Below are 13,213 nucleotides of genomic sequence, written 5' to 3'. Positions count from 1 at the left end.
ACAATTCTAAAGTGGGTGCAGGAACAGAGGGACCTGGAGGTACATTCGCATAAATCATTGAAGGTGGCAAGACAGGTTATGAGAGCAGTTACTAAAGCATATGGTATCCTGGCTTTATTAATAGGCATAAGAGTGCAAAAGTGAGGAAGTTTTGATTAACCTGTATAAAACACTGGTTCAGTCTCAGCTAGGGTATTGTGTCCAGTTCTGGGCACCACAGCTCAAAGGATATGAAGACATTGGAGAGAGTGCAGAAAAGATTGCTAAGTATGGTTCCAGGGATGAGCAACTTCAGTAATGAGAATAGATTGAAGAAGTTGGGATTGTTTTCTTTGGAGAGGGGAAGGTTGAGAGGAGATTCGAAAGAAGTATTCAAAACCATGAGGGGGTTCTGTACAGAGTAGATGGGGAGAAACTGTTACCATTGGTGGAAGGATTGAGAGTCAAGGAACATCAATTTCAGATGAATGACAAAAGAGGCAGTGGTGATATGAAAAATGTTTTTACTCAGGGACTGATGAGGATCTGGAATGCACTCAGCTGAGAGTGTGGTGGAGACAGGTTCATTTATGACTTTCGAAAAAGAATTGGGTAATTATCTGAAGAAGTTGCAGGTCTACAGGGAAAAGGCCCTTGGAGAGAGCTGGCACAGACATGACTGGCTGAATGGCCTCCTGTGCTGTAACCATTTTATGATTTGATGAAATTTGTCTCTGCTGTTTCTCAATTAGTACTTGTATGGTAACATTCCAACCAGTCTTTGAACAAAGAAGTTTCTCCGAATTTCCTGTTGGATTTATTAGTGGCTGTATTATATTTATGGCCCATCCCTAACTGCCATGATGGTTTAAAGAGTCAACCACACAGTGGGGGTCTGGGGTCACAGGTAGATCAGGATAGGTAGGGGTGAAGGGTTCCCCTCCCAGCACGGCATGAGTGAATCATTTGAGTCTTTATGGAAATCTGGCAGCTTTTCTATTTAATTAGATGCCAGTACTTGAGTCACCTGATGTATTCAGTTCCGTTTCACAACTTGGCCCAGTGGAATTTGGGCCCTGGACGTTTGAAGATGTGACTGTCACCGGAATGTGTGGTTCTACCAGGCACTAAGGGTTGCTGCTTCCAAATGGCACTTTTCAGGCTCTAATTGTGGATATGGCCGCTTACATTCCCTGTGCAGATGGGTGGCGGGCGGGCGGGGGGGCTCTGGTGGTGAGGTGTGTCGCTGGTGGTGAGGTGTGTCGCTGCCAGATCCAACCCCATCTTTACCTTTTGTCCTGAAATGCTCAGGATAGGACTGGGATGTGGGGACCAGGATTGACTTTCATCAGTGTGCCCCCAATGAGATTAACGAACTGGCTTACTGACCTCCTACCTCTCATCTTCTCGACATTATCTGAAAGCAACATCAGTTTCCACATGTAGGTTGACAATACCCAACTCTACCTCACCATCACCTCTCTGAATTCCTAATCTCTAAATTGTCACACAGCTTCTCAGATATCAGGCACTGGATGAACAAAAATTTCCTGCAGTTAAATATTGGGAATCCTGATCCTATTGTTTCCAGTTCCAGTTACCATCTCCACTCCCTAGCCACCAACTCCCATCTATCACTTGGGAACTATTTAAGGTCGAGCAGGATTTTTTGCCTTTGTTTTAAAATTTTCGTCCTATTTTCAAATTCCTCCCTAACCACCCCCCCGCACCTAACAACCATGGCCTGCCCCTTATCTCTGTTACTTCCTACAACCCTTTCAGATATCAGTAACAGGCTCAGATTTCTCATGCGCTCTTCGTATTTGTTGGATTTAAACTGTGTTATCATGGTGAAATAGCTCAGGCTATAGTACTCTACATCAAACACTAAGATGATTTGTCAACAGCTCCATTATTGTTGTAGCATGTGACTACCAGGATGTAAAAGGCAAGCTAGATGGACCTTGATCTATCTTTATCAAACAACTCCGCCGTTGCTATGGAGCTGCAGGTCAAATCTAAATGTGGAGCTTCATTTGGAAGTGAGCTGAGCTGATCTATTCTGGGGAAGAGAAGAAGGAATTGACTTTGATCAGTCACGGCTTGACTTGTGTCTCTGGCTGATGTTATATGGCGTTCGTACTTGTGGGAAAGTACAATGAAAGCTTGCAGCTGTTTTAAAAGAGAAAAAACTTGCATTTTTCTCGTGCCTTTCCAATCATCAGATTGTCCCAGAGTGCCTCATGGTCAGTTAACAACTGTAGTCCACGTTATATAGGCAAATGTACATGGCACTGAGCTAAATGACCAGTTAATCTGTATTTGGTACTGTTGGTTAATGGATAAATGTTGGTTAGGATACTGGGATCACTTCCACTGGAAAACCAGTCCCTGATCTAAATGTTGCCTGCAGCTTGCCATGTGAAATGTAGTCGTAAATCGCATAGTTGGACACGTCAGAAAAGACAGGCGGAGGGGCCCTTGGTTTTGGTATACTTTGCATTTGGTCTATACTAAATAGACCTTTATTCAGCTTCTTTGGAAATGGTCAGGGAATGTCCATGAAACCATTTGTAAAGTTCCATTCTGTGTTCACAGCAACTGAGATTATTGAAGAAAAGCTTTTATGAATATTGCTGAAAAGAGAGGCAGGTTGCTAAAACTTTTTGTCTTGCACTCATCTGGACAAATTTCAACTGGTCACAACAATTTATACTCTAGGATAAAAGGGTGCTGATTGATTAGCAAGTCGACTGTGGCCAAGGCATTTCCAAAGCAATAGGGAACCACAGGCTCCCCAAGCTCCCGGGTTATTTGAAAAAGGTGCAAGGCTTGAACATATTCCTTTTTGGAGAAGGGGTCCCTGTGTCTGCACCTAACAAGCTTACAAGAGCCACATTTCAAGTGCGGCTAAAATAAAGACTTGCATATATACAGCTCCTTTCCCAACCAAAGGAAGTGTTCCAAAGCACCAGGCATACCTAAAAATGAGGTGTCAGCCTGGTGAAGCTATAACACAGGACAACTTGTGTGCCAAACAGCATAAGCAGCAAGCGATAGAAGAGCTAAGCAATCCCACAACCAATGGATCAGATCTAACCTCTGCTGTCTTGCCGCATCCAGTCATGAATGGTGGTGGACAATTAAACAATTCATTGAGGAAGAGGCTGCACAAATATCCCCATCTTCAATGATGGGGGAGGCCAGCATATCAGTGCAATGGATAAGGCAGAAGCATTCGCGACAATCTTCAGCCAGAAATGCTAAGCGTATGATCCATCTTGGCCTCCTCCGGAGATCCCTGGCATCACGGATACCAGTCTTTAGCCAATTTGATTGACTCCACGTGATATCAAGAAATGGCTGAAGGCACTGGATACTGCAAAGGCCATGGGCCCTGACAATATTCCGACAATAGCACTGAAGGCTTGTGCTCCAGAACTTGCCATGCCCCTAGCATTGCTGAACCCCCTATTGTCAACACCCAGGGGGTTACCATTGACCAGAAACTGAACTGGACCGGCTATATAAATAATGTGGCTACAAGAGTAGGTCAGAGGCTAGGAATCCTGCGACGAGTAACTCATCCCCTGGTTCCCCAAAGCCTGTCCACAACCTACAAGGCACAAGTCAGGAGTGTGATGGAATACTCTCCACTTGCTTGGAAGAGTGCAGCTCCAACAACACTCAAAGCTGGACACCATCCAGGTCAAAGCAACCCTCTTGATTGGCACCCCATCCACAAACATTCACTCCTTCCACCACAGATGCACAGTGGCTGCAGTGAGTACCATAAGATGCACTGCAGCAACTCACCAAGGCTCCTTAGACAGCATGTTCCAAACCAATGACCACTACCATATAGTAGGGCAAGGGCAGCAGACACATGGGAACACCACCACCTGGAAGTTCCACTCCAAGGCACACACCACCCTGATTTGGAAATGTATTGCTGTTCCTTCACTGACCCTGGGTCAAAATATCGGAACCCCACCTCCCTAAAGGCACTGTGGTTGTATCTACACCACAGGGATTTCAACGGTTCAAGAAGGTAGCTCACCTTTACAAGTGCACTTAGGGTTGGCCAATAAATGCTGGCCTAGCCAGCGATGCCCACGTCCTGTGAACAAATAAATAATAGCACCAGATCCAGCAATGCCTCCCAGGACACCAGGGAAAACTCCTTTGCTGGTACCATGGGATCTTTTGTGCTGCCTGAGAGGGCATACGAGATCTTCTTCAACAGTTCTGCACTTCTTTCTTGTTGTACTGGAGAATCAAGCTTTTTTTTTGTGTGTTCAAGCCTCTGGAGTGGGTCGCCTTTCCACAATGTACTGGCTGCAAGGTAAGAGTGCTACCCAGTGAGGCACAGCTGGCGCACACTGCCTCATTGTCACATTTGAGAAGCCAAATTTTGTTCCATTCAACTGGCCTTTTCAGCTGGGACCTTGAAGACCCTGTGTAGTTAGTTCAGTGTTCTGGGCAACTTTTGAAGCTAAAATCAAATTCTTAAACCACTATAGTGTGATTTGAACCCTATGGATTGCCAGTTCAGCAACGTAATCACTACACTGTTATAACCATACAATGTTACCTGGTACTGCCTAACTGCCTGTATTTTTAATACAAGATTTCTTTCTCCTTGCAGTGAAGTCGATAAAGTCCTGGCTGGCCTGGAAATATTATCCAAGATATTTGACCAGCAGAGCTCCCCATTGCTGACACGACTTATCCAGCAGGTACTGGCGTTTTCTGTTTAACATGCGCATACTTGAATTGTTAAGCCTGTGATACGTGTCTTGTTTCCCACTGTGCAATTACACACACTGTTAGCGAGATCAGCATGAATGAACCTCGCTGCAAGAATTAGGAGCCGATGTGGGCCATTCGGCCCCTCGAGCCAGCTCCACCATTCAGTAAGATCATGGCTGATCTGATTGTGACCTGAACTCCACATTCCTGCCTGCCCACCATAACCCTCGATTCCCTTTTTAATCAAAAATCTATCTAATTCAGCCTTGAATATATTCAGTTACCCAGCCTCCACTGCTCTCTGGGGAAGACAATTCTAATGACCCTCTGAGAGAAAAAAATTCTCATCTCAGTCTTAACTGGGATGCTGTATATCCCTTCATAAGAAAAATAGGAGCAGGAGGAGACCACACGGCCCATCGAGCCTGCTGTGGCATTCTGTACAATTATGGCAGATCTTCAGTCTCAACTCCACTTTCCTGACCGCTCCTCATCTCTCTCAATTCCCTGAGACCAAAAATCTGTCTATCTATCTGTCTTCCTCTGATACTAGACCAAGTCCTGTTTGTCTGTTGCTCATGGTCTGGCATCATCTCTATTTTAAAATTCTCATTCCTTTATTCATCACTTCACCCCCTCCCTATCTTTGTAAATTTCTACAGCCGTCTGAAACTTTGCTTTCTCCAAATCAGGTCTCTTCAGCCCTCACTTCTTCATCCTGCCATTGGCAGTCATGCCTTCAGCTGCTGAGGCACTAAGCTCTGGAATTCCAACTGTAACCCACTCCACCTCTCCCTACTCAATTAAAATGCTGCTTAAAGGTACCTTGATCAAGCTATTGGTCATCTATTCTAGTACCTCCTTTTGATCTTCAAGGGAAACGAGGATAATGGGGGGCAGGCAAGAAAGTGGCGTTAAAGCCACAGTCAAATCAGCCATGATCTTATTGAATGGCGGAGCTATCTTAATTGGCCAAATGGCGGCCTCCTATTTTTCACTCCTAGGGCAGGTACGGCACAGGTTTAGATGTAAAGCTCCCTCTAAACTGTCCCCATCAAACACTTGCAGGACAGGGACAGCACAGGGTTAGATACAGAGTAAAGCTCCCTCTACACTGTCCCCATCAAACACACTCAGGACAGGTACAGCACAGGGTTAGATACAGAGTAAAGTTCCCAGGACAGTAAAACATGATTATGGAAGCAGTGCATAGCTGAGATTTTCTCTCAATGGTACACTCTGTTGAACCACTAAATATAGTTCCATTCCTCATGGAAACTATTTTTGTGGTTCCTGTGAGCAAGGTTCCTAATAGGTGCCTTATTCGGGGCAGTTTTTTGGTTGTGGCCAGTGTCCACCAGGAATTGGGCTCCAGCTTTTGAAACTCTTTCCATTTTACAGCTACCAGAGAGGTGAGATTATTTCCACTTGGCCCAGACTGATGGGAAAAACAATGTGTTAAATCATTGTAAAGAAAGGATGTTATGTTTGTGCAACGCCTTTCCAATCTCAACATATGTCAAAACGCTTTACAACCAATGAAATACTTTTGAACAAAAACAAAAATAAAAATACTGGAAAAACTCAGCAGGTCTGGCAGCATCTGCGGAGAGGAACACAGTTAACGTTTCGAGTCCGTTTGACTCTTCAACAGAACTAAAGAAAAATAGAAGAGAGGTGAAATATAAGCTGGTTTAAGGGGGGGGTGGGATGGCCAGTGATAGGTGGAGATAGCCAAAAGATGTCATAGACAAAGGGACAAAGAGGTGTTGACGGTGGTGATATTATCTAAGGAATGTGCTAATAGGTGACATTAAGGGTAGAAAGCAGGACGAGCAAGGGACAGATAGCCCTCATGGGGGTGGGGTGGGGGGAAGGGATCGAAATGGGTTAAAAGGTAGAAATAAGACAATGGAAAAAATACATTTAAAAACAATGGAAATAGGTGGGAAAAGAAAAATATATATAAATTATTGGAAAAAAGGGGGATCATAAAGGGGGTGGGGATGGAGGAGAGAGTTCATGATTTAAAATTGTTGAACTCAATATTCAGTCTGGAAGGCTGTAAAGTGCCTAGTCGGAATATGAGGTGCTGTTCCTCCAGTTTGCGTTGAGCTTCACTGGAACAGTGCAGCAGGCCAAGGACGGACATGTGGTGTGTTGAAATGACAAGCGACAGGGAGGTCTGGGTCATGCTTGTGGACAGACCGAAGGTGTTCCGCAAATCGGTCGTCCAGTCTGCGTTTGGTCTCTCCAATGTAGAGGAAACAGCATTGGGAGCAGCGAATACAGTAGACTAAATTGAGGGAAGTGCAAGTGAAATGCTGCTTCACTTGAAAGGAGTGTTTGGGTCCTTGGACAGTGAGGAGGTGTGGGGGGTGGTGCAGCTATACAAATCACTTTCTGATTTCTCACTATTGGGAATTCCTGGGCAGAATCGAGCAAATCCCCCTAAAACTACCCCTTGCAGAAAGAATAGTTTCTTTAGCATGGAATTCTGCTCCAATTTGGTACAGAAATAATAGTCTTTTGGTGTAAGGATAGGCAAGTTGAGTTGAATTTCTATTGGACTTGTACAAGAGCTTACAATTATAAAGTGTTTTTAACTTAGTGTTCCTGTGAAATACCTTTCAAAATTATACTATCAAAATGTTACTGAATAAGGAGACATTAGGACTGGTGACCAAAACCTTGGTCAAAGGGGTTTTCAGGAGTGTCTTAAAGGAAGAAGGTGAGGTGGGGAGGTTTAGGGAACGAACTCCAGATCTTGGGGTCCAGGCAGCTGAAGGCACAGCCATCCGTAGTGGATTAAAATCGGGAATGCACAAGAATCCAGAATTGGAGAAGCCAATAAAACTTCTCAAAGATCAATTTCCCTGCAAATATAAGCTTTTTAAAATTCTGACAAATTATTTTATTGGATTGATCCAGGTGGTTTATTTACTGGATTAGTGCGGGCGGTGTTTGTTTTGCAGGCCAGCAGCCAAGGTGGTGATCAGGAGTTGGAAAACCTGGTTGTGAAGCTCTCCGTCCTGAAGGATCTCCTGTCGTCTATGGAAAGGAAGGTGAGAGACAAGGATTTTCTGCTGTGTAATGAATGGTGTTTGTTAGTGCAACCCAAGAAGGTTCATTTTGTGTGCATGTTGTGTGGTGGAAAGTAGAAACTCCTTTGCCCTTCTTGCACTCTGTCTTCTCCCCAAATCATGAACTCACTCTGCTGTAGCATTTAACACATTGGCTCAGTATGATGGTTACACACTCTGTTGTCATAGTCATAGCAGTCTACAGCACAGAAAAAGGCCCTTTGGGCCATTGAGCCTCTTGTATTATCTTTTCATCAGCACAAAAAAAGATATCAATTCTGTTTGTAATTTGTCGCAGAGGAAGCTAGAAATAACACGAATCAGTCTTCCTGCAGGAGACTTTACTGATGGTTGAGGAAGATAGTGCATGAGGTTGCGCGTTTAGAGAATAGTGAGCATTGATCAGCCTGAAGGCTTGTTTTTCATCATCATAATGGATAATCTGAATTCTGCTCCCCATATCTTCTATGGACATTTAGAGCAGGCGAATGAAACTGACCAGGTTGCTCTACAGAGAGCCAGCATAAAGTCAGTGGGCTGAATGGCCTCCTCCTGTGCTGTAATGACTCTAACTATGAATAGTAAACCTGTTGGCTGATTAGTGACTAAAACAAAGATTTCTAAAAAGATTTTGCGAAGCAGAGGCCATGGCTGAGGGACCAGAAAAGTACTTTGCATCTGTCTTCACTTAAAAACAATATTAGTGTCACTGTACCGGAGGAGGTAGTAAAGAAGTTGGATAGGATAAAAATCAGTAATGGGGAGATACTTAAAGGGTTGGTAGCAGGGGGATGGTAGCGTAGTGGTAATGCCACTGGACCAGTAATCTCTGGGGACAGGGATTCAAATCCCACCACGGCAGTGGGTGGAATTTAAATTTAATTAATAAATCTGGAATATAAAGCTGGTCTCAGTAATGGTTACCATGACGGTTATCATCAGTTGTTGTAAAAAGCCATCTGGTTCACTAATGTCTTTTCGGGAGGGAAATCTGCCATCCTTATCTGGTCTGGACTACATGTGATTCCAGACCAATTGTCCTCTGAAACAGCCCAGCAAGCCACTCAGTTCAAGGGCAATTAGGGATGGGTAACAAATGCTGACCTTGCCAGCGACGCTCAAGTCCCATGAAAGAATTTTTTTTAAAACTAGAAAGGACTCCCGATCTGCGTGGGAAAGAAGGATGGCACAGAGGCTCTGACTGCAATCTTTGAATCGTCTTATTTAATTTTTACTCTTTCATGGAATGTGGTCGCTGGCTTGGTCAGCATTTTTTGCCCATCTGTAATTGGTCCTGTGGAAAGTGCGTCTAGGGAATTGTTAATGGAAAGTAGGGAGATGGATGAATTAAACAGGTGTTTTGCTTTGGTCTTCACTGTAGAGGACATCCCAGAAATAGCTAAATCAGGAAATGGTGGGGAGGGAGGGAGGGACTCTGGGGAACATTACAATCATCAGGGAAGTGGTATTGAGCAAATTGGGGCTGCAGGCTGACAAATCGCCAGGCCCGGATGGACTTTACCCCAAGGTCTTGAAAGAAGTAGCTAGTGAGATAATTGATGCGTTTGGTTTTAATTTTCCAAAATTCCCTAGATTTGGGTAAGGTTCCATTAGATTGGAAAATAGTGAATATAACTCTTTTATTTAAAAAGGGAGGGAGACAGAAAGCAGGAAATGACAGGCCAGTTAGTCTAACATCTGTCATAGGGAAATTATTACAAGTTATTTTTAAAGATGTTATAGCAGGGCACTGATAAAAATTCAAGGCAATCAGGCAGAGCCAACTTGGTTTTGTAAAAGGGAAATCATGTTTAACCAATTTTTTGGAGTTCTTTGAAGGAGTCACGTGGGGTGGATATACTGTATTTGGATTCCCAGAAGACATTTGTTGAAATGCCACATCAAAGGTTATTATGGAAAAGAAAAGCTCATGGTATAGGGGTAACATATTGGTATTGATAGAAGATTGGCTGGCTAACAGGAAGCAGAGTGTTAACATAAATGAGTCTTTTTCTGATGGGCAGAATGTGACAAGTGGTGTGCCACAGGGATCAGTGCTGGGGTCTCCACTTTTTACAACGACTTAAATGAAGGAACCGACGGAATGGTTGCCAAATTTGCTGTTGATACCAAGATAGCTAGGAAAGTAAATTGAGAAGAGGACTTAAGGAGGCAACAGAAGGATGTAGGTTAAGTGAGTGGGCAAAGATCTGGCAAATGGAGTATAATGTGGGTAAATGTGAAATTGTCCATTTTGGCAGGAAGAATATAAAAAAAATTATCTGAATGGTGAGAGATTGCAGAGTTCTGAGATTCAGAGGGACCTGGGTGTTCTAGTGCACGAATCACAAAAGGCTAGTATGCAGGTACAGCAAGTAATTAGGAAAGCTAATGGGATGTTATCATTTATTGTGAGGGGGAACTGAATACAAAAGTATGGAGGTTATGCTTCAGTTATACAGAGCACTGGTGATTCCACATCTGGAGTACTATGTACAGTACTGGTCTCCTTATTTATGGAGGATGTAAATGCATTAGAAACAGTTTGGAAAATGTTTACTAGATTAATACCAGGAATGGGTGGGTTATCTTATGAGGAAAGGTTGGACAGGATTGGCTTGTATCCGCTGGAGCTTAGAGGAGTAAGAGACGACTTGATTGAAATCTTTAAGACCCTGAGGGGTCTTGACAGGGTGGATGTAGAGAGGATGTTTCATCTTGTGGGAGAATCTCGAACTAGGGATCACTGTTTAAAAATAAGGGGTTGCCCATTTAAGACAGAGATGAGGAGAAATTTTTTGAGGGTTGAGAGTCTTTGGAACACTTTTCCTCAAAAAGCAGTGGAAGCAGAGTCTTTGAATATTTTTATGGCAGAGCTGGATAGATTCTTGATTAACAAGGGGCAGATGAAAGGCTGTCGAGGTAGGCAGGAATGGGGGTTGAAGTTACAATCAGATCGGCCATGATCTTATTGAATTGCAGAGCAGGCTCGATGGGCCGAATGGCCTACTATTCCTAATTTGCATGTTTGTAATTGCCCTTGTGAAGGTGGCGAGCTTCCTTCTTGAACCACTGTATGTAGGTATACTTGCAGCGCTTTTAAGAAGGGTGTTCCAGGACTTTGACCCAGCGACAGTGAATGAACTGGATCACTGGATCCAGTAGGGATGGTGCCAGAGGACTGGAGCATTGCCGATGTCGCACATGTGTTCAAATAAGGGGAAAGGTATAAACCCGGCAATTTCAGACCAATTAGCCTAACTGTGATGGTGGAGAAACCTTTAAAGACATCCAGTTTGACTTTCTGTGGAGCACAGGTGCTCAAGAACTTAAGGGAAAGGGGAGAAAGCCAGATCCAACCTTCATGAGCTTTTGATGGAGGACCAAAACTGGATGTATTAGCAGGAAACCACTCCTGTTGATCACAATGTATTAATTCATAGTGAATTTTTAAAAATTAATCCTTGCAAGACCGGCGAGCTGCCTCTAAGCAAATAATGTTGAACCTTCTGTTTGATACATTGCTAGGTTCAATTTGGGGAGACTTTAAGGGTCGAGCACAATGTGGGACTGGAGTCATATATTGGTCCAGACCAAGCAAGGATGGCAGGTTTCCTTCCCTAAAGGGGCATTAATGAACTGATATCTTCACGGTTACTTTGACTGATTCCGCTTCTGGATTTCCAGATTTTTTTTCAACTGGATTCAAATTCTCAAATTATTATGGTGGTGATCTCAGGTTCCTTGGATCATTTAGTGCAATAGCGTAACCACTACAAGACTGTAATGTTTATAAACAAAGTGCTGGAAAAACTCCGCTCTGGCAGGCTCCGTCAAGGGAGAAACCGAGTTAACGCTTCAAGCCCAATACAACTCTTCTTCCAAAGACCTGCTGAGTTTTTCCAGCACTTTCTGCTTTTATTTCAGATCTCTACCATCTGCAGTATTTTGTTTGTATTTCGTTTGACCAGCTTGAGCTCTTTGAGAAAGTAATCATTGAAGTAAAAAGTTGGTGAGGGTACTGTGGGTGGTGGTGAATATAGACTTTCAAAAGGCATTTGATGAAGTCCCATGTTTATAGACTTGTTAGAGAAATTGAAGCCAATGAGAGTAAAGGGGCAGTGAATGTGTGGATACAAAATTGAATAAGGAAGAGAAAGTAGTGAAGTTTTTAGAACTGGAGGGAAATGTGCAGTGGTGTCCCCCAGGGATCAGTATTGAGGCCACTGCTCTTTGTGATCTATATTAATAACCTTGACTTGGGAATACAGGGTATAACTTAAAAGTTTGTACTTGACAACACTATGAAGTGTGGTCAACAAAAATGAGATGCTGGTTACAGATTCCAGAAGGGCATAGACTGGTCAGACACGTGCAAGTAAAATTTAATGCAGAGTGAGAGAAGTAATTAATTCTGGTAGGAAGAATGAGAAGAGACAGTAAAAACTATATTATGCAATTTTGAAGAAGTTGCAGAAACAAAGGCTGATGTACACAGGCCTTTTTAAAGGTGGCAGGACAAATTGCGAAGGTTGTTTGGAAAAAAAATGCATTCAGGATCTTTAGCTTTACAAATGGAGTCATAGCGTACAAAAGCAAGGAATTATTCTAACCCTTCATAAACCACTGGGTAGGCCCCAGCTGGATTATTGTGTTCTATTCTGGTCACCATTGTTAATGTTGGAATCCTGTTACAATGAAGTGCATGCTTAGTTTGTAAGTGAGAGCAGTTGTTACTAATTGGGGAGAGATTAGGGAATTATTCTTAAGCATATAAGAACTGGTTTATACTGGTGTAGGGGGAGGGAAAGGGGACCCTGTGTCTGGTCTCTGTGGTTTTGTGAATTAACCCGTTTTAAGAAAAAGACAGGTTCCGGATTCATCTTTACTCGATTATGAATATTGACTTTAACAACCATACAAGGCCGTACGTTAGGAAGACTGTCAAGGCCTTGGAGAGAGTTCAAAGATTTACTTGAATGGTACCAGGAACAAGAGACCTAAGTTATACAGAGAGATGAGAGAAACTGGGTTGTTATAACAGAGAAGGCTCAAGGGTGATTTGATAGACTCAGAATGAGAAGGAGGCCATTTGTTCTGTTGTACCCATGCTGACCCTCTGGAGGAGCAATTCACCCAGTGCTGCTCTCCTGCCTTTTCTACGTAGCTCTGCAATTTTTTCCTTTTCAGATAATGATCCAGTTCCAATTTGAATGCCTTGATTGACCCTGCCTCCACCACACTGTCAGGCAATGCATTCCAGATCCTAACCACTTTCTGCATGAAAGTTTCTCCTCATGTCGCCACTGCTTCTTTTGCGAATTACCATAAATCTATGCTGCCTTGTTCTTGATTCACCAATGGGAAGAGTTTCTCCATATCTATTCTGTCCAGACCCC

At 43.3% G+C, this 13,213-nt stretch overlaps 1 protein-coding gene across 1 annotated transcript in view; it reads left to right on the top strand.

Annotated features, from left to right (window-relative positions):
* The window catches only part of inppl1a (inositol polyphosphate phosphatase-like 1a), a 209,712-nt gene that overhangs the window by 130,279 nt on the left and 66,220 nt on the right, over positions 1–13,213 (top strand). The window contains exons 6-7 of the mRNA XM_041198873.1: positions 4,628–4,718; positions 7,707–7,796. Coding sequence (XP_041054807.1) covers positions 4,628–4,718; positions 7,707–7,796 — 181 coding nt within the window. The remainder of the gene's footprint in view (positions 1–4,627; positions 4,719–7,706; positions 7,797–13,213) is intronic.

Source organism: Carcharodon carcharias, chromosome 11 (assembly GCF_017639515.1).
Source record: "Carcharodon carcharias isolate sCarCar2 chromosome 11, sCarCar2.pri, whole genome shotgun sequence".
NCBI lineage: Eukaryota > Metazoa > Chordata > Chondrichthyes > Lamniformes > Lamnidae > Carcharodon > Carcharodon carcharias.
This window is presented reverse-complemented; position numbering and strand designations above follow the sequence as displayed.